This window comes from Aphelocoma coerulescens, chromosome 5, assembly GCF_041296385.1.
Source record: "Aphelocoma coerulescens isolate FSJ_1873_10779 chromosome 5, UR_Acoe_1.0, whole genome shotgun sequence".
NCBI classification, from domain to species: Eukaryota; Metazoa; Chordata; class Aves; order Passeriformes; family Corvidae; genus Aphelocoma; species Aphelocoma coerulescens.
In genome coordinates, this window is record NC_091019.1 from 59,278,048 (window position 1) to 59,298,805 (window position 20,758).

The following is a 20,758-nucleotide window of genomic DNA, read 5'->3' on the forward strand; positions in this document are numbered from 1 at the left end:
AGCTTTACATATTTGCAGACTGTTATCACGTCACCTTTGGTCTCCTTTTTCCTAGACTAACACCCTTTCCGTTTTTCAGCATGGTGCTTTCCTAGTATTTTCATCCCAGGATTTTCCACACCTGTGTTCATGCACTTGTGGATCTCTTCCTGATTTTCTTCAACTGGATCTCATCTTCCTCAGTGCACAGTTCTGGATTTCCATCTGGGCAGGGCTCAGGACAGTGGAAGGACACTTGTCCGCATTTTACAGGTTGCTCTTCCATCTCAGCAATATATTTGACTTCTTCTGCAACCATGTTAACATTTTGACTCCTATTCAGAGAGGCATCCTGGTCTCCAGCATGATACTTGTTGCTTTCAGCTTCATCCACCTGCACATGCAATAAATGCACTTCCTTGCATGCTTCAAGCCTTTCATGGAAACAGAAAATAAAATGGAACCACAAACACTGCCTTTCTGACTTGATGTGCTCTTTATCCAAATAACTAGTTCTTTATTACTCTCCAAGTATAGATCCTCATGTGCTTTTGCACCATTTTACTATTTTTATTAGGGATGTGAACAAACAAGTGTTTGGTAAAAACGCAGTTCTGAAAAGAAACAGTATCGTTTGGGTTAATTTATTCTGAAGTAAATCTAAAGTGCACTGCTTTAATCATGTGCACATATTTTGCTCTTATTAGTCACCCAAAAGTAAAAAGCACTGCATTTTTTTTATCTGAGAAGGCAAATGCTTGCTTTTTTTTTCTGTGAAATTGCAAAGGTCAAGTGTTGCCAGATGAATTGGTTTTAATGGAAGAGCTCTGAGGAACTGGGAGCTACTCTGAGACACCAATTCTGATTACTGAGCTAACAGCTCGTTCCCTTTATCAGTACCCAGCACCAGGTGACTCACAGAGCTGCTGCCTTCCTGTGGCCCTTACAAGTCTCATGGCACTCTGCATGACCTCACTGTTAATGTCTTACTCAATCTAAAAGTCAAATATTTGCTTTTAACTGAGCAAAATCTACCTTGGAAATCTAATTTTTTTCCCATCTAACACATCAAATTGTATTTAAATCTGTTGATTTCACTGGACTTAAGTTTCATTTTAACTTGGTGTTAGAAGTGTGTCACATGGTATCTCACTTCAGGTAATTAACTTGCTTCGTATTATTTCTATGCTGAGTTAAATGGTTTGAATTTTTATAATGAGAAGTGTTCCCCTGGTTGATTAGTTTGCTTTCAAAGTGTCCAGTACTTTTTAAATGTAAAACAGTTTACAGAAATAGAAGGTTTGACATTGGTGGCACTAGAAAGAAAATAAAACTGGAGTTTATGGCCATCTCAGAATGACAGTGGATGCACCTTTTTTTGAAGATATATGAAAGTTATAAATGTATTCTTTGTGGCTGAGAGCCACAAAAACCAAATAGCAGAAAAGTCTGTCATCTGTCAAAAAGACTGGAGTCTGTCCTTAAGCAGGGCAATTTACCCATGGTTATGTCAGGATGATTTGCTTTTAAAAACACAAGAGCATAACCAAAGCCCAACCAAATGCAAGAACACAATAACATTATTCTGGAAAAATATTTGAGTTCCTATACTAATAGGTGTACTATAAAGAGAAAAAAACAAACATGCAAGAATGGCAATATTAAATGCCATAAAAATAGTAATGAATAGAACTCCGACATCCTCTCCGACTTCAAAATGTAGCTGTAAACAGCTTCTTCTGCAGAGGAACAGCACCAGGAATATGTATTTTTTGAAGCAAAGGATGTTTTTGCATTCTGTCTGTGTGCAGCTGACTTGCAAGTCAACAGTTTTGAGGAAAATTAGAGGAGAATCAGTGAGGGAACTAAGTGATGCTACTGCTATATTTTGCTGTCCTCGGGGCTCCTGTTTTCAAATTGTAAAAACAGCCATAAACACAATGCCTGACAAATATTTATTCCACAAAGAGATGGCACAGTTTTTATTATTTTATGAAGAAAATTATTTCGTTATTAAGCTGCAAAAACAATCTGAAAAGTGCGAGAACTGTAAGGGAAGCTTTAGAGGAAAATTTGAAAGAAAATAAAGCCTGGAGGGGAATGAAACTAAAGTACAAAAGGGAAAAACAAAAGCAAAACCAGATCACTCTGGCACTGGCTCCCTTTCACAACTATCAAGATAAACCAAATGCAGTAGACATGGACTTCATTAAGACACTCAATGTAGTGTAGAGTATGGGCTGAGAACAATTACAAAGGCAGCCAAAGACAAGTCTTTAACAAAAATTTCTGTTGCTCAGCAGGACCAGACCGGCTGATGTGTTTAAGGAGATGACAGACCAGTGCAGAGGTTTTTCCGATGAGGTCCACAAGCTGTCACTGTGTGGCTGGGAAGAGCAAATGGCCAGTGCTGGGTGTTCCCATGTGAGATGGAACAAGTTCAAGCTTGAGTGGTCTGATATTGGGCAGCTTTAGACTGGCTGGTACCAGGACAAGAAGCCCAAAGAGTAAAGCCTGTGCTTGAGGAGTTGTGACCAGACCATTTGCTCCATATTATTAGACCACAGGAATCAAATGTCTTAAAAGATTTCACAGTAACTAATTCCTGTGTTCAGTCTGGCTGAGATGGAATTAATTTTCCCCATAGCAGCCCTCCTAGTGCTGTGCCTTGCATTGGTAGCTGGAAGGGCAATGATAACATACCAGTGTTTTGGCTACTGCTGAGCAGTGCTCACACAGCATCAAGGCTGTCTCTCCAACTTTCCCCCCTACACAAGCAGAAGGGGACATAACCAGGACAGCTGACCCAAACTGATCAAAGGGTCCACTCAGGTAAAGCTTAGAGAAAGGAGGAAGGGGAGCATTTATTATTTATGGCATCTGTCTTCCAGAGCAGGAACTGGTCAAACACCATTTGCTGATGGGAAGTAGAGAATTACATCTTTTGGCTTTGTCCTTTGCTTGTGTGCAAATGACCTGTGCTTTTGTTTTAGAAAACTGCCTTTATCTTGACCACGAGGGGTTTTTTCATCTTATTTTCTCTGCCCCTATTCTGCTGAGAAGGGGAGCAATAAAGCAGCTCAGTGAGCAACTGGCTCCAGCCAAGGTCAAGCCACCACACATCCTTCCCACTGAAATAATGGCCAAAATAAAAATAAATGTTAAAATTCCTTAACACAAAATTCCAGAACCCAAGCTGGAGTCTTGTCTCTCAGGCCACATTAGATCACACATGGCATCTGGCTGTGAATATATACAGTAAATGCCAAGTAGCTGAATTGTGCATGTGAAGTGCCAATGGCAGAAAGAGGCAGCAGTATTTCAGTGTGTGAGATACCAGCACTGCAGTGAAGTGCGGGAAAGGAGCTGACTCTCACCACGTGTGTGAAACTTGGCAAGTCCAGGAATGTCTTAGGTGAGATATTTCCATCTGAAAAGAGAAGACATTAATTTCCTCGTAGAAGGTAACAGGGAACTTGACATGGACCACAGTGCACAATTCCCTCTGTCCATATTCAAGAAACATTAGCCAAAATGAGAACAGGTGCAGGGCAGGCAGGTGAGAATGATCAGCAATTTGAGAGTCTGCCTTGAGAGAAGAGCAAAAAATCTTGTCCTTTTCTGCTGAACAAGACAAAGCTGGAGACTAGATGTACTCTGTCTATGAATAAACACACAGGGAAGAGAAAGGAAGAAGTATTTAAACTAAATGGAATCATCAGCACAGAACATATGGATATAAATCGGCCAGAAGGCTGGAAATTAGCTGAGGTTTCTAACTAGAAGAGCTCTGGAACTTATTCAGTAGGAAGACCGAGGTGTTGTATGATTTCACTGACTGCAGAAGCCAGGGAAACTGAGCTCAAACACCAGGAGCTCCCTTCCTGTCTTCTCTTCCATTTATCACCTCCACTAATCCCTGCTAAATACTCAACTGGAGCATAGAGAGTGTTAAATCTTCTTTTTTTCCCAGAAGAAGTGCTGCAAATGCTAGAATTTAAGTAAAGCAAATGTCTTCTCCTTTTGCCATCATTAATCCCTACAAGGTGCTGGAGTCTGGATTATGTCCTATACACGCACATACATAAACGCATCCATGTATGCGTATAGGCATGGGTAGAACTTTACGTGCGCACATACAAGGCACACATATGCATGTTTGCAGTGGGCTGTACACACTGGATATTTTTATTTGTCAGGAGTTCATTAGAGTATTCCAACAGTTTCTTTTCATCCTTCTGCCAGAGTAATAGGTTGTGGAACACAGCATCTCATCTGAGTCAGGGTGTAAGAGAGGGAACGCGTCACTGGAAAATGCTGAATTTCTGTCCCTTGCTCTCTTGGTAGGGATCACACGCACGCAATTGCCAGGAGGAGCACAGAAGCAGCAGCTGGTGCTGTTCCCCCTGCCTGAAGCTGCAGCCTGGTACGTTCTGCTGTTTTGCCTCTGTGCATGGTGTGTGTGTGTGTGTGTGTGCTGGTACATACGTGCGTTTATGCACCTCACACTAACACTAGTGCATGTGCCTCAGACTAGTCTGTTAACCTCATACGTTTCAACTCACTTTTTTAAAGGACAAAGTGCCAACATGCCTGGAGCTACAGGGCACGTGCTGCAGAAAAAGCCAAGCCTAGCCCGTGCCTTGTGCATGGGGAAGGGGTTATAGGTGACAAGCATGGTCTGATTGCCTGTCACAAAAGAGAAGTGGGTGCTTAAATGTGTCCTTGTGACACAGCTCCACATGCCTCGCTTGTTTATCTGTCTCAAAGGGATGGCCCTGTGGTTTTTTTTTTTCAGGTCAGTGTGTGAGTGTATGTGTGGGTGTGCATGCGTGCCTTGCCGAAATAGTCTCGAGCGTCTCAGGCCATGGAACAGACTATGTATGCGCCTGTCAAGAGGGTAAGTGCCAGTTCAGTAACAACAGTCATATGTATTTTAGGCTAACGTGTGTGTCAGTCAAACTCAGAGTGCGCCTGCCTGTGTTTCTCAGGCCAGCGGGTGGATGTTTGTGTCTCATGATCCCTGTGTGCTGGAGCAGCTTGCGTGCCTGTCCCTTTCCCTCCGATTGTTACGTATCACAGGGTACACTGAGTGTACCCGTGCACATGCCAGGCATCTCTGAGTGTGCAATTCCCTGGATGTCTGACAGCAACAGTCCCAAATGCCTCAGGACAACATCTGTCTTGCAGTGACAGCAGCCTGTGTTCCTTAGGCCAGTGTCTGTCTGTCTGTCAGTGACACAGGGTCATGTGCCCCAGGACTCTGTATGCGTGTGTGTGTGTGTGTCACAGGGACACAGCTCCTGTGCCGAAGACCCTCACACCTTGGTAACAGTGACAGTGCTTGTGAGTATCACAGTGACAGTCATGCACCTCAGTATGACACGTGTCCGTACATCCACGTGACGTGGCCCCACAGGCCTCAGACTGCTGTGACAGCCACATGCTTTGGACCCGTGTGCTGTGACTCTCTCATGCAGCCCCCTGACAGAGTGACGCAGCTTCAGACCCCTGCATGAGAGTGCCTCGCAGCCCTCTGTCTGTCCGTGTCTGTCCGTCTGTCTGTCTGTACCACAGGCTCACCTCAGATTCATGTGTCTGCCTGAGGGTGACATGGACTTGCATCTCTCCGAGGTGCCCATTACATCCATGCCCTAGGGCTGTGCTCTTCTCAGTTCCACAGCCTCTGTCAGCGTGCGCCTGTGTGTGAGGGGACCACGTGTGTGAGGGAACCGGGTGTGTGAGGGGACTGTCTGTGAGGCAGTACAGTGTGTGGTGTGTGTGTGTGTGAGGGGACTGTGTCTGTGAGGCAGTACAGTGTGTGGTGTGTGTGTGTGTGTGAGGGGACTGTGAGTGGGAGACGTTCTGTGAGAGAGCGTGTGTGTGTCTGTGTGCGTGTGGACCGTGCGTGTGAGCAGGCGGGCGGGCGGGCGGCCGAGGCCGAGCCCGGGGGCAGCGGCCCCGCACGTCAGCGCAGCGCGGGGCGGGCGGCGGCGGCGGCGCCCTTAAATGCGGCGGCGGCGGCGCGGGCAGCGCGCAGGGCTCGGCGGCGGCGGGGAGCAAGGCAGCGTGAGGCGGCGGCTGCTGCGGCCACAGCCACCCTCCCACCCAGCATGTCGGGCACCCGGGCGTCCAACGACCGCAGCGGCCACCCCGCCGCCGGCGGGCTGAAGCGGGCGCGCAGCGAGCCGGGCGGTAACAAAGTGACGGTGGTGCTGGGGGCGCAGTGGGGGGACGAAGGCAAGGGCAAGGTGGTCGACCTGCTGGCCACCGAGTCGGACATTGTGTGCCGGTGCCAGGTGGGTGCCGGGCCGGCTCTATCAGCCACTCCCTCGGCGCTTCCCCGCCCTGCGTTCCCTTCGGCTCCCGCTTTCCCGCAGCTCCCCTCGGCCCGGCGCCCTTCTCCCCGTGCGGGGCCCCTCCGTCCCCGCTGCTCCGCCTTTCCTCCCTCCAGCGCTGTTTCCCTCCAGCTGCCGCTCCTCGCTCCTGTTGGTCTTCTCCCTCCCCGCTCCCTATTCCCAGTCCCCGTCCCTCTCCTGCAGCCAGCGGCGGGACGCGAACGGGTCCGGGCGGGCAGCCGTGTGCCCCACACACACCCCCCCGACCCACCCCGGCTGCGCCTCCAAATACCACTCGGAAAGAAAAAAAAAGCCCTGAGCTATAAATATAAATAGCTGACCCTTCACGATAAGCGACACTGGATCCCGAGGTGCCGGCGGGCGGGGGCCCGGGGCTGCCTGTCCGGGGAGGAGCCGCTCCGGGCGCTGCCCGGCGCTGGGCTGCCCTGGGAAGCCGAGCCTCGGGGCCCGGGGCCCGGTCCGTGCTTGCGGGGGTGTTCCCGTGCCTGTGAGGGGGTGGCTGGGTGTCTCCGGGCGTGCTGCTCCTCCGGGGAAAAGTGCTGTAGGCCGGCCGCAATAAACCTCAGGAGTCTGCCAAAGTTTTACTGTAGGGGCTGTTTTGGATGGGCAGACTTGTGTTCCCTGCAAAGCCCCTGGAAGTTCATTCTTTTAAAAAAATATATTTTAAAACTGAGCCTGAGTAAAATAGGGGGCAAAAACCCAAGTTACGTAAAAATAAGGATTTAGAGTTACATGAAAACAGGAAACATCTTGCATGGCTTTGCTTATAGGTATTTTAGAGTTGAACAGATTGTAAGGATTCTCAAAACAATGTATTTGCATAATATAAACTAAATTAGACACTGAGGTGATTCCAAGTAGAATCATAGAGTGTGTTGGAAGGGACCTTAAAGATTATCCAGTTCCAATCCCTCTGCCATGGGCTGGGACATCCTCTGCGAGACCAAGTTGTTGAAAAGTCCTATCTAGCCTGGCCTTGAACACCTCCAGGGATGGGGCATCAATAATGGTAATAACTTCTAAAGAACTGTTTTCAAATATTAGTTATGAACATATTAGACCAATACAGCTAATAATCTGTCTGTTGTCCCTTTAAACTATGTGAGCACATTAAAAAGTAGTCAGCTTAGTCCAGCTCAGCTGGTATGTACCATGAAATTTATTCTGCTTTAAAATGCATGATAGCTACTGAAAAGCTACAGACATCCTTGAATCCAAGATAAAAAATCCAAGGACGTTTCTCTAATTAAGTATATTATGTAAATAAATGTTGTTGTGCAGGTTAAATATTTAGAAGGTGGAGGAAGTATTTTCACTTGGGACATTAAACTCCTTGGGGAGAAGTTTCCGTGCCAAAAGGTAGCTAATGAATATGTATTATCAGGACCATAACTATTTTTCCGTATTTGTTTCCCCCTTGCCTCCCCCAGTAATGTGTTACTAGGAATTTAAACTCAGGCCTTGGGGTTGCTTTGCTGAGAAAGGAAAACCTAAAGTTTTAGCTGAGGAGGAGCATTTCATAAAGGCTCTTGTGAAACAGTGCGTTCTCATGGAGTTACTGCTACTACTGCAAGGAGTCATATTGGTTCTTTTTAGACTCAGTTTTGAGGGGTGCCCTGAAGCTGCTTTCAGGGCAGATTTGCTGTCCATCCAGAGAGCTACTTCGCAGGCATAGCCCCCAGGTGCAGCCTCAGAATTCCTTCTGAAGGATGCAAGAGTGTGTGTGTGGGCGTGCCAGAAGGGTTAGTGTGTTAGCAACAGGCTGGTGGCTTAGATGGTTTAATGTGCTGCAGGGCACATTAGATTGTCTTTCTGCAGCCTGATGAGATCAGGATGGATGGAAGGCAGGTGGATCTAGAAAAGCTCTGTGCTCTTTTCAAAAGAGTGTTCCCCAATATACCACGTGTGATACTGTAATAGGATTATTGATACACTGGTTAGAAGATGTCTTCAGGATTAGAGTTCAGGTCCTACTATAAAACATTTGAAAAAGAAAATCTGAGTCATTATTTAGTTATGAGAGGCAAATATTATGTAACTTAAGCAAGAAGTGGATTTTTTTAATACTTCAATGGGTGTTTTGTGCTTGAGCATCCTTTAAAATATGTGCCATTTTAATAATTTAATATTTCATATTTTCAAAGCCAATCATGCCGGTAGATAATGGTGTATGATTTTTGCCTCTGTTAGAAGTCTGTAAAGGTTCAGTAAAGATATGCACATATTTAAGGATGTGAACAGTACTGAGGATTTCTCTGTGATAATGGCAGGTCATTAACTTACAGGTGTAATCAGTTTGAGGGGAACTTCATTATTGCTGTGTAGTGCCATGAAAAACCTCAGTGTTTGGACCCGAACCACATTGCTCCTGGAAACTAAGAAAAACTTTCAGTGCCATAGTACTTGTGTATTAGAAGCAATTTCTTAAAAAGAAACGCTGAATGATTTATTACAGACTTTAGAGAAAATGTCAGAAAAAATTGCAAGAGATTTTTTTGTTGTTGTTAGAATATGGTGATTGACAACATTATTTCCTGATGTCTTGTCCACTCCATTTTCTGAGACATTGATGGAAATGATGTTGAACAGCTTGTTTTAGTCCTCAGAGAAATGGAAGTAGAGAAATCTTGAAAACTAATATCTGAAAAAAAGGATTTTCAGGTCTTCTGAAATAATGTCCCAGCTAGAGTAATTCTTCATCCCAATAGGATACTCTTTGAGCTAACCTTTTAAAAAATGTGGGGCTGCCCTCCTCTCTGTATAGGGATTTAAATTCAGGACCAGAGTAGAGTTTGAAGGGGTTTTAAAAAACAGTAGGTCCCTAATGTTTCCGTAAAAGGAAATAATTTTCATTAAATGTTTCTCAAGTGTTTCAGTGTGTTGCTTTCGTGAGAATAATCTGTGACATGAGTGGCTGCAGAGGAAATGAAATTCTGTTTTCTGAGATACTAGAAAGAAAGGCAAGCAGGTGAATGGCAATAGGAAGTCCATCACAAGCACAAGGGAAGCTTTAAAGTATGTTAAAAGAAATTTCTACATTAAAACCCCAGCCTCTGTAATTTTCTGAGCGTTCAGAATTTAATTTCACATGAATTGATGACTTAATTTGTTGACTAGTACTTAGATAATACACAGTCTGAATTCAAAATAATTAGGTACGTGCCATTAAGTGACGCTGAAATATGTGATGTAATTTAAATATGAAAAATTAGTTCATTTTACCTTTATACTTGTATTTCTTTGTAAAAGAGAATGTTTCAGAAAGGGTAAAAGATCTCTGAATGTTCTTATGGATGATGCTGTACAAAACTTTTCACAGGCTGCTTGCATTAAAATACCAGATACACAGGCCCACAAACCCATATAAAGAAGCAGAAAAGGTATTACTAAATAATCTAGTAGCAGCAGGCTGTTAAGGAACTGAGTAGGTTTAAGTTTAGGTTATTAGTGAGGAATATCAAGAACATTTTTCCTCTAAACTGCTCCTTCAGAAACCAAATGCATTCAGAAGAAGAACATTAGAGGCTAATATTTCTTTCTTATTGTGGCCTCCTGGGGCATGGAGCTGTCACGTTATGCTGTGCAATACTTTTAATCCCTGGTATATTTTTAGGAAAGAGTAAAAAACAAAGATTTCAATGGTGAATATTTCATTTTGATGTTCTTTAAAAAACATGGTTTGTGTATTTGTTTAAAGCTTTTAATTATGAGAATATTGGACATAAAAATGGGAGTTCACTTTTTATGTGGCCTCTCAGCCTCTTGTCAGAATAAAAGATGAAGTAATTTGGATACATATAACATACTTAGGAAGAGAGCTTTGGTGTTTTTCAAAACATGATTTCAGATTGTGACTTTTTCAGTGGTAGCTCCCATTCCAGATGTACATTTCTCACATCACCTCATCTCTTGTCTTGTGTCTACCCTCAAAGCTAGAACTGGTGGCTGGTGTTAGCTACCAGGGTTTTAATTAGCTAATTTCTCAGCTCAGTTTTGGAGTATGATCAAACAGTCACCTGTCACAAGGGCCAAGGTGGTGTGCTTCCAGAGGCACTGCTTGGACTAGGACTGTTCCTAAAAAGTCACACATAGTAAGTTCTCAGTTAACTGAGGCCAGCTGGTTGTCATGCAGTTCTAGCTGTTTCCTTAAGGTGAGAGTGCATAAGCTACACTGTAATAGTAACTTAGTACTGAAATTGACCCATTACCAATTTGATTAAAAATTTGACCGGAAGGAAAGATTTTTCCAAAAGCCTAATATGAAAGATAGGAAAACTTTTGCTACTGAGTATGTAGAGGCCCTGTGATAATCACCTCTACCTGCCACAGGCCACATCATGGTCACTGAATAGATGTGTAAACCAGCTGCAACACAAATGCATGCCTTTGGTCCCTTCACACCAGTGACAGTGATTCAGCAGCAGGGACTAGGCCAAGGCAGTTTTTAAGAATTTTTTCAAGCTGTCATTTGGCACTGCTGTTGCAGTGTGCCTATGACAATGCTGGATGTGTCAGTCCTGTGACAATTCTGCCTTCTGGAAGTCTGGAAACAATCTGCCTGATGTTACCAGCATTCCCTTAAGAACTGACATACAGGAAGCAACACCAAATAGTAAGAATGTGATTGCATTAAGAAGAGCTGTTACTAGATTTCTTAAGCTTCTCATATTAAAGTTTTTGTTTTGCACTAAATATGGAGTTGCTTTTTAAAATATTTCTTCTATCAAGTCTATGCTTTCAAGTTAAGAATTTCTTTAGTTCCAAAGATCACGTGATCTTTTGAGACACATGGACAAAAACTACAGTTGATGTTAATAGTGAAAAAAAGCTGAGGAGGTTGAAAAGGGTACCAGAAAAACTGGCTGTTAAGATCTTTTGTGGTTGAGTACTTCACAGTTACTTGGACTGAGAGATTTAGCCAGGTCAATAAACCAAGAGTGTGGAGAGGCTTATTTTCTCAATGTAGTGGATGTTAACAAATCAGTTTGAGAAGGTCTTACTAGTAAGAAAAGCCTGGCAACGTTTTGGGTTTGGGGAAGCATTGCAACATTAGTGAACAATTTAAGCAAGGGGGAAGGGATGTGCCCAATACTTCCATACAAGTAAGTGTTGCATATTATTGTAAGTTTCCTTGTGTTAGTGTTTTGATGAATGCAATGTAAATGCCGTATATTTTAGTAACAGTACTTTGAAGAATGCAAAGGAAAATACTGTGGGCAAGCAGCTGAATAATAAAACCCAAGCATGGCAGAAATGCCAGACGAGTAGTTTCTCTGGGTGGTTTAGGTGCGAGATGGGGAGGTTTCCTTTGTTCCTCTGTTGCTGCTGACAGGGCAGGGTAAGCAGCCACACGTTGTTGTGACTGTCCCTATTGATCATGGGCTACTGGAACTGTTTGCAACAGGGATTAAATTAGAGCAGTTTTATGTGATGATTATGTGGAGTTACAGGACCTTGTTGGCTACTGTTTTTCTCTGTGTGTGTCATGTGTTGCTCTCCTTTCAATGAGATTTAACTGTGATATTTAGTGTAATTTTTCCCTACAGGATAAAGTAGCAGGAAAAGACTTTAATCTCCTAATGATTTAGTGCTTGATGATCTTCAGTGAAGAGATTGATGACCTTGAAGTCACGAGTGTGCAGTGACTGCAGGACTGTTGGTTTTGATTTCTCAAATGTTTGGGAAGGTTGATAATCCCATTTGCATGTACATTCATACAGGTTTCTAAGTCATTTTTTGCAAGATTCCCTGCAAAAACACAAGTAGATTTTATTTTGCTATTTCGACACTGGAGAGGATTTAAGTGTGAGTTATTTCTTTATCTATAATAAAGAAGCCCACCCTTCCAAACTTGAAAATTTTTTCATAGCAATCTGTCACTTCTAAGGTACTTTATCCAATTTTATTTTTCATTCTGCTTGTACATACTTACATGCCACACTATATCATTTTAAGCTTTAGAACAACATGGTGACACTGCTATTTTAAACTAGCCTTTCCTCTGGGCATCAGCAAGATCATCTCAGGACCACCAGGATTATAAATACTGTATGAGAAGGTCAGGTTTAAAGTTTCCAAATCTCCATAAGAAAGCAAGCTTAATTTTCAATCCCCTTTATAAAGCCTGATGAATTTATTATCCTCTACAAGCATCAAAAGAAAACAGCTGAAAATTAAACTGAAATGACATCTGTTCTGTTTCATTCCTGTTGTTAACTTGTTTACAGATATAAGAAAAGTTATGCTCATATCCTTGGATCATATTACTTCCCACATGACTATGCTTCTTCAGAAGAGAGAATTAAAGACAAGCATACTTATCTTGGTTTTTCATGTGTGATTTCCTTTAATTTAGTATTCTGCTAACATTAGTAAGAATATTTTTTTCACTGTAGTATTTTCTATCAATACACCTTGAATTTATATTCTTTGCATCCATTGCTGGAGTAAGTATGTCTTTTGTTGTAGTGGTCTGTTGTGGTATATTATTTTGATGTGGCTTGACAAAAGCATGGATTCCGTTTGAGAGAGAATAACTAGTGTTTGAGTGTCTAGTTTGCCTACACTGATTGTTGTTTAAAACCTGACTTGAATTAGACCTGGCTTTTCCAGTTGCATTTTTCAGATGCTTAGGAAGACCAAGGTATCCGTGTAAGTTAGGGTCATTTTTTGTAGTAAAGAAAAAATACTGCATTATTGTTGCAATATACGATATAAGCTTCAGGTTTTTCATTTGTGCTACAAATAATTTTGTTTCTTTAAAGGGTCAGAAATCTTGCTCTGCTCTTCTCAAGAGTGTCTGTGTTTGTAATCATACTAATTATCTCATTAAGCTTTAGAAGGTCTCCTCCCACAGGAATTTGGGAGTTTTTGCACGGATCACTGTTTTAGTTGTGACTGAGATCCTACGGATTTTGTTCATTCTCTGAGACAGCTAAGGGGCCCAGTTGAACAGCAGCAGGAGTCAGATGTAGCAGTTCTGTGCAGAGTTGTTTGTTCTTGAAATCATTATTGCAACATAGTCTTGGGAAAGAAGAGCCAAGCAAACCAGATTTGGCTGAGGATGGTTGGGGTCTGGAGATAAACTTGCAACTCGCACCACCTTTTTGTCACCACCTCAGCTTTAGAAATCTCCATTCCCTCAGTTCTTGTGGGATAGAGGATACTTCTGATTATTCCCAACCCACCTCTTCCCAATGGGTTGAGCTAAAAAATAAAAAAACAAAGTTATGGTCCACCTCTTGAAACCTGAGTTGGAGTGAGTTGGATGTTACTTGGCAATAGTTAAACTGGAAAAAAATTAGCAAAAAAAACTTCCAGCAAGGAAAACTAACAAGCACCTATGGCAACAACCTTGCAACTGGAATATGCAGCACTTCCAGTCACTGACAAGAGCTTTCACACACAGGTGATTCAGTGACATCATGTTGAAGGGTCTACATGTACAAAGCACTTAATGTTTTGCGCTTGTCTGACTGGATTTTTTAAGACCAGTGATGTTCAAACCTCATTTGCAATGGTGTAAATAACGAGAAATCCCATCAAAGTCAATGGATCTATATTACTATAAAGTTCCTGTCAAAGCCAGTTATGCTGGTAGCACTTATTAGCTACATTTATTCAGTATAGTTCCAGGCAGTTGCTGATATAAGTTAGAAATAGCCATTGTTAATTAAATTAAGGGGAGAAACAATTTATGAAGTAATGTTCATTCTTGTTTATTCACATATAAAATGTTGTAAAATGAAGAAAATTACTCAATTCAGGTAACAAAACAGAAGTATATTGTAGCCTGCCTGTCAGTGCCATGAGAGAGGTGTTTGGCCTGCAGATACAGTTGAATTTCAGAAAATGTTTTGCTCCATCGATGGATGGAATTAGCATTACTGGGACACTTAGAATGAAGAGAGATAGACAGGAGTCATAGCATTAGTTTTCAGATGCAGACTTCCAAACTGCTGGTTTGTGGCTGGTATTTCAATTCATAGATTATAAATTCATATAATAATGCCAGAGGGGATCATTTGTAATCTTGTCCCTGTACCAAGGACACAGTATTCTAGTAGCAGTTGCACGACTGCCAAAAGGAGAGGTAATACAATCTTTCTACTCCTACTTGATATTCCCATTTATACACGCGAGGTTTGCCTTAGGCATATCAGCCAGTACTGAAACCATGTTCAGATAGTTCAAGGAGATGTCTGTGCTAGAAAGCATGTGGAGCTATGTTTTTGTTTCTAACTTGTTTATTCAAAACCTGGTCATTACTTTTCATACATTGACTGCATGTAGCAATGCTGAGGAGCTCTGTGTACTTCTGGTGTGTCACACACACCATGGTGGTGCTGGCTGCAGATCTTCAATAACCACTTTCTGTTATTTCCCCACTGTTAACTGGAAGAGGGTGAAAACTGATCACTGTGGTACCCATCAAAAATAAATCTGTTTCTTGTTCACACTCCAGTTATATTTTGAAACTACCATCAGCTTTTAAGGTTTTTATATGTGATCTGATGGTTTTTCATATCAATATACTTAATAAAATTGTATTCAGGCATTTTGGGGAGCACTGAGCAAATGAAGGGTGTGCCAACCAGGAGAGTATCTGGAAACACTCCTGTATACCACGTGCCTGGCCAGAGCAGGCAGAAACATCTGTGAACATCAGGACACATTTCCTTCCTGTTCAAACATGTATCACAAGGCTAATTTGGAAGAATTGAGTTCCTGCTGCAGGTACTGAACAGCCTCACTGCTGCTCTCAAAAGAAATTCTCTGTCTTGGGATGGTTTGGCTGCAGAGAATAAAGACATGATGATTTTAAAAACAATACAGGCCAAAATAGCAGGCTTTGAGCAGTTTGGGAAGTGGGTTTGTTTCTTCATGGTTTTTTAAGTTCTACTATAAAGACAGTGACTGTCCTCTGGCAACCTATTCATAATAATTATTAATTCCCTGGTACTGTTTATGCCAGCTACAGTTGTTAACACTGGTAAGATACAGCTTCTCAGTTTAGTGTATTGATAAAGTTCTGGTGTTCAAGCACTGTGGAATAGTAATCAATGTACATCAGTGCAACAATCCAATATCACAAGTAGATCAGCACATAAAGAGCTTGGGAATGGATTTTCTTTTTAAACAAAGTGCTGTGCTGGAAAAAGACCCTACAATGTTTCATGAGGTAGTTTAGTTCCTGTAGCTCCTTCTAGTACTGGGACAATATGTAATTTTACACTTGGATTATAAAATTTCAGAAAATATGGGTTAAAATCTTACAGAAAAAAAATTTATCTGAGTACAACTTAATCATGTTTTTAAAATAACGTAAAAAAAACCCAGAGCCCACTGTACCCTGTGGAAGGGGCACACCCTGGAGCAGGGGAAGAGTGTGAGGAGTGTGTATGGATGCTGCTGGAGCAGCTTCCCTAACGGTGCCTTCCTGGGAACAGCATTTCCTGCACCAGAGTGGTTTAATGGGGATGCCCAGACTACACAGCCAATGCTAATTGTTATCTCTGGTCATGCCATCATTTCACAATACAGATCATACCAAAATGGCACTGATGATTAGTCTTGTCAGAAGTTGCCTTAACATTCCCTTTGTTAGAGACATTTTTGAAGAACTGCAAAAGAAGACAAATACCACCTCTAGTGATTGCAAATGGTAGAAGATAAATACATTTCAGGTGGGCTCAGTGCTGCATGGCAGAGTCTGGATATTAAATGGAAGTTTATGATGTTCATGTGTTTGAAGCAAGGGCTAAGCAGAGGCTCCAAAAGTTTCTTGGTCCAAGAGGAAGCATCCTGAGGGTCCAGAGAACACTGTCACTCTGTTCACACCACTTTAATGAAATACCACTTCAGGGAAAGAGGGGAGCTCACACAGTTGCAGTGTACCAGGTAGTAGTCCTCTGCACCTTCAAATGTGTAGTCTTCAAATTAAGCCTATATAAGATTTTAGGTGCACTTATATTTTGTTAGGAAAAGAAATTGCTGATAGAGGTCCTATAGCAACTCTCAGAACTGAAGTAAAATTAGAAAAGGAGTAGATGTCTTTAATATCTCAGCTGTTGGGCTGCCCATATGCTATTAGAATATCTGTGTAACTGAACATGAGAAATTACTGAGATGACCAGATAATAAACAGAAAATATCTCATCAGACCACTGTAATGTTTTACAAGTGTGGTCATGTCTGTTGGGTAATTCAATGCTCTGCTATCACTTCAATTATATTTATAAAAGTATAATTAGTTGAGCTTAAAAATATACTTGGAAAACACTTGTTTAGGACACACAGACCAACATGAGCAATGTAAAATGCAGTTCCAGAGATGGCAATACTAGTTTTTAATTACAGAAATGCTGGTTTAGGTGGCCTGACACTGAATGTTTGATTTGTGTTATCTATCCAGAGGGACTGGAAGTGTATCAGAGATTTTGGCCATTAAAGGACGTAACTTATCTGATGGTGTTTCTGTGCTTCAGCATTTTTTATGTATGCCAGCTTTCACAAGCTGCTTGATTAACATCCATTTTTAATAATTTGCTAAAGAAAGAGCATTTGTCTGGGTGTCAGTTGTTCAGGAAATTTTCCAAAAGCTTAAACTGTCTTTCATAAAGATTCCCATACTGGTGTATCCCACCTTCTGAAAATTTAGGATACAAGAAAATACCTTTGACTTTAGTTTAGGAATGCAGTTATCTCAGATTGTGAGTCCTCAAGCCTGATTTCATTTGTTCATATTCATGTTGATTAAGAAAAGCAGAGTATAACTATAGGATTGTGACAACAAATACTTTCAAAGTAGCCTGGTTCCCCATTTTCTGAGGAAAAGAGGAAATTGTTATTTGTAGTGGAGGTTAAATTGGTGTTAAATGATGGAGTTAATTCTTTCAAAGTTTCTATCTTGCCATCATCTATAGGTGAGCAGAAAAGGAAAGCTCGGGGTCCCACAGAAGTTATTGGCTTCTTTCTCAGCCTGATAATAAAATCAACCAGTGCAATCCACCAGACTCAGGCCTCTTAAATACCATGTAAAGTACTCTCCTGACTGATTTATCAACCTTCTAGAAAACTGAGTACTTTTAACTAGATCCAGGTTCCTACAACTAGTTTATTATATCTGGGAGGCAAGCAAAATAGCCAGGATTCTCTGGAAAAGTTATAACTGCATTAGCAAAACACTTGGGAGTCCTTCCCATCCTAAGGATGAGCTACCCAGCAGTTTTAAGTCAAATGAAATTTGTGTGTACTGTTTTTTCTGTTATAACTCCTACTCAGCTCTCTCTTAGCAGGGTACCAGTTTAAAATTAATTGTTGAGCTCACGTGTTCCATAGCATGAAAATTACTTTCGCCATGTTTGAAGGTGTATTTCTTAATGTTTTCCTCCATCACACTGCTTAAAAAAAAAATTCTTTTTGTAACCCATAGTTTTTATTTTCTTAATTTTGTGTTTCAGCATTTATCCACATTTTGAAAGGAATGTCAGTTGCCATTTTCCTGAGTTTTACATACAAATGGGCAAACGAGTAAATGAAGTATAAATTAGACTCTGGAATAACGTGTGTTGTAGTATTCATTTTCCTAAATGACTGTCCTTTCTCAGAGTTTTTGTGTAACTTCACTCATTCAGCCAACAATCTTCATCATCTGCAAATTACCTGTGGCAGTCTCAGTTCCCCTTCCAGTAGATGCTCTCATTCTAGACAGCTGAAATCATTCAGTCCTTGTATCAAACCCCCAAAGATTTGTAATCATCTGGGGAAACTGAAGGCCTGTAGCACCACAGCAGACAAGTAGTCAGGTTTCCCAACCTTATCAGTAGGAGACAAACTTGTATCAAGACACAGCAGGAAAATACACTAAGCCTGCTGAGAAAACTGGATCTTTAATTTTTAAAACTCTTAATGTTTCTGGTCAAATCAACTCATGACCTTGATTTGCTCACCTCTTTCCAAGTTTGTGTGTTGTCACATCATTCTCTTTTAAAGCTGTTTGTGGAAAAGCAGTTTAGTAAGGACAATACCAGCTCCTATTCTCAGTTCTGGTAGATAGCTATGTAAGTAATGAATTGTAGCTGACTCCATAAAATGGTGGTGGTGGTAGCTGGGAAGATCATCCTTTGACCATTTTCTGGGGTGGCCCTTTGTAGGGCCAGGAGCTGGACTTCGATGATCCTTGTGGGTCCCTTCAAACTCAGGATATTCTGTGACTGACAAAGCCATTCAGTGAAGCTGCAAAGTCTGCACATGCTTCCAACATGACAAAGAGCCTCTCTCTTGAACCCCAAGCAGTAACTGTTTGTGGTTGGGCAGGTGGGAAGAGGTTCCATTCAAAGGGAAATACTGGGCTTAAACTCAAGGAAATGTTCATGTACAGAAGATGCCTAAAAGGATAAGCTTTGTGTAGGCATGTCAGTGACAGGACTCCAAGGGTGGTAGTTAATGCCAGGTTTTTTTCCCAGAAAGTTTCAGTTCTCTTCTAGCTTATGCCACCACTCCTGTATTAATTCCTGCTCTGCCATAGCCCTGCCTTGACTCCATGGTGACCTTCTGCTTCATAATTCTGCCAAGTCCTGCTGAACTCCTTTAACCCCCTCACTGTCCTGTCTGAGCCATTTTTACCATGCTGCACCATGTTAGGAAACTATAAGGTAGAGAAAGCAGTGACCAAAGGCATGTATAAGTAAAAAAAGATGGTCTTGCCACATCATCTGCTGAGAGTTTAGACCATTATTCTTCATGTGTTTCTTTCTCTTGCAGGGTGGGAATAATGCAGGACATACTGTGGTTGTCGATGGGAAAGAATATGATTTTCACCTGTTTCCTAGTGGCATCATTAATCAAAAGGCGATTTCTTTTATTGGTAAGACATTTTTGGAACTTATTATAAAAAATGACATTGTGTAGTGGATAGCTGCAAATGTTTTATAGTAACAAGAAAATAAAAACATGGCTCTCAGTCAGATTTGCTTTGGCTTCGGCTGCTTGACTGCTGCTTTAACATGAAGAGTTGCTCTACTTTCAGTGTCAGTTTAGTTTCCACTGTTAGAAAACTGAAAGCAAGAACATCTTATCATGTTGTTCCTTCTTATACTTTATGGTAAAGTTTGGACCCCACCCTCTACTTGCAGTCTCTTTTTGTACTTTCAGAAATATATGTGCTATTCTTTGAGCACACAAATGGTAGGACTTAGCTAAATAAATAATATAAATTATGTCTGACATCTCTTTGCTGACTTCCTAGAAATAGGCCCCAAAAAGCAGGGCTCTACTTAGGAGGTCATCATCCAGTCCGCTTTTTGTTCACATCACCAGCTGCTTAGGGTGATGATGTATTTTGCTATAAAGATATTTGGTGCAGATGGCATCATAAAAAGATTTGCATCATTCACTGGACATTAATGTTACAAATGTGATATACACATCTTACATAGTAGGCAAATTTAAGCCTCTTGTCTGAAGTTTTGATTCTTTCAGAGAGAAATGAGTGTTAAGTTCTAGTGAGTCATGGAGTTTCAGTTTTGTTCCATTTAATAATTTCCAAGTGGATGACTGAAATCTATTAAACGTATTTTTTCTCTCAGCTAAATATGGTGTGTTGTCTTGCTTTCCTATTTACTCCCTTGTCAATTAGTAACGACTATAACTTGATTTATGCTAAATTTAGGCTGAGACAGGCTCTTGCATATATTTCTGACATTCCCAAGAAGGAGACAGCAGCTGTTTCCAGCCCACTGCATCACTAATCCTCCCTGTCTCACCAGTACTGCTCTTTATCTCTTGTGGGTTCTGTTCTGTAGCTCACAAGCCAGGGGAAGGCATTGCTAATGTATTACAGCACTAATTTGACCTGAATTTAAAACAAATACCTGAATATTGAAGAAGATTTAAATATTTTCACACAGGCTTGTCAGTGTGGTAAGGCCAGAGACTTCTTTGAGCTTTTCCCTGTGAACAATTGAGGCTGAAGTTGCAGGGCAAAGTCCACCATAAACAAAGACAAGAATCCGCTTACCTCAGCTGGCTGTGCAGCAGCCTGGCATTCATGCCTGAAACAAGCCAGCTCTGGTTTTCCTGAGTTTAGCAGCCTAGTAGCTGCTTACCCCAAATCAGGATTTATCCAAGAAGTTCTCAAGATCACTTTGTGTGAAATTTAGTTTTACTTTTTCAATAAAATTTTAGACAGCAAGTGTTTAGAGACCTTGCATCCTAAAAATGAGTATTTTATTCCTTGCTTTAAAATAAATCATTTATGTTCCCAAAGGTAATGGAGTGGTTATACATTTACCAGGCCTATTTGAAGAAGCTGAAAAGAATGAAAAGAAAGGTTTGTATCAAGTAATTTTTAACCTACCTTTATATTGGCAGCCAGGTTGAGGGTTTTTGTAAGCTGTTGTTTCTGACCATAAGTATTC

The 20,758-nt window shown here is 41.5% G+C and overlaps 1 protein-coding gene across 1 annotated transcript in view; it reads left to right on the forward strand.

Annotated features, from left to right (window-relative positions):
* The first annotated feature begins 6,003 nt into the window (after nt 1-6,003).
* Nucleotides 6,004-20,758, forward strand: part of ADSS1 (adenylosuccinate synthase 1) — a 28,115-nt gene continuing 13,360 nt past the window's right edge. Inside the window, exons 1-3 of the mRNA XM_069018424.1 lie at nt 6,004-6,278; nt 19,104-19,206; nt 20,608-20,670. Of these exons, the coding sequence (XP_068874525.1) occupies nt 6,093-6,278; nt 19,104-19,206; nt 20,608-20,670 (352 nt within the window). The 5' untranslated portion in view covers nt 6,004-6,092. The remainder of the gene's footprint in view (nt 6,279-19,103; nt 19,207-20,607; nt 20,671-20,758) is intronic.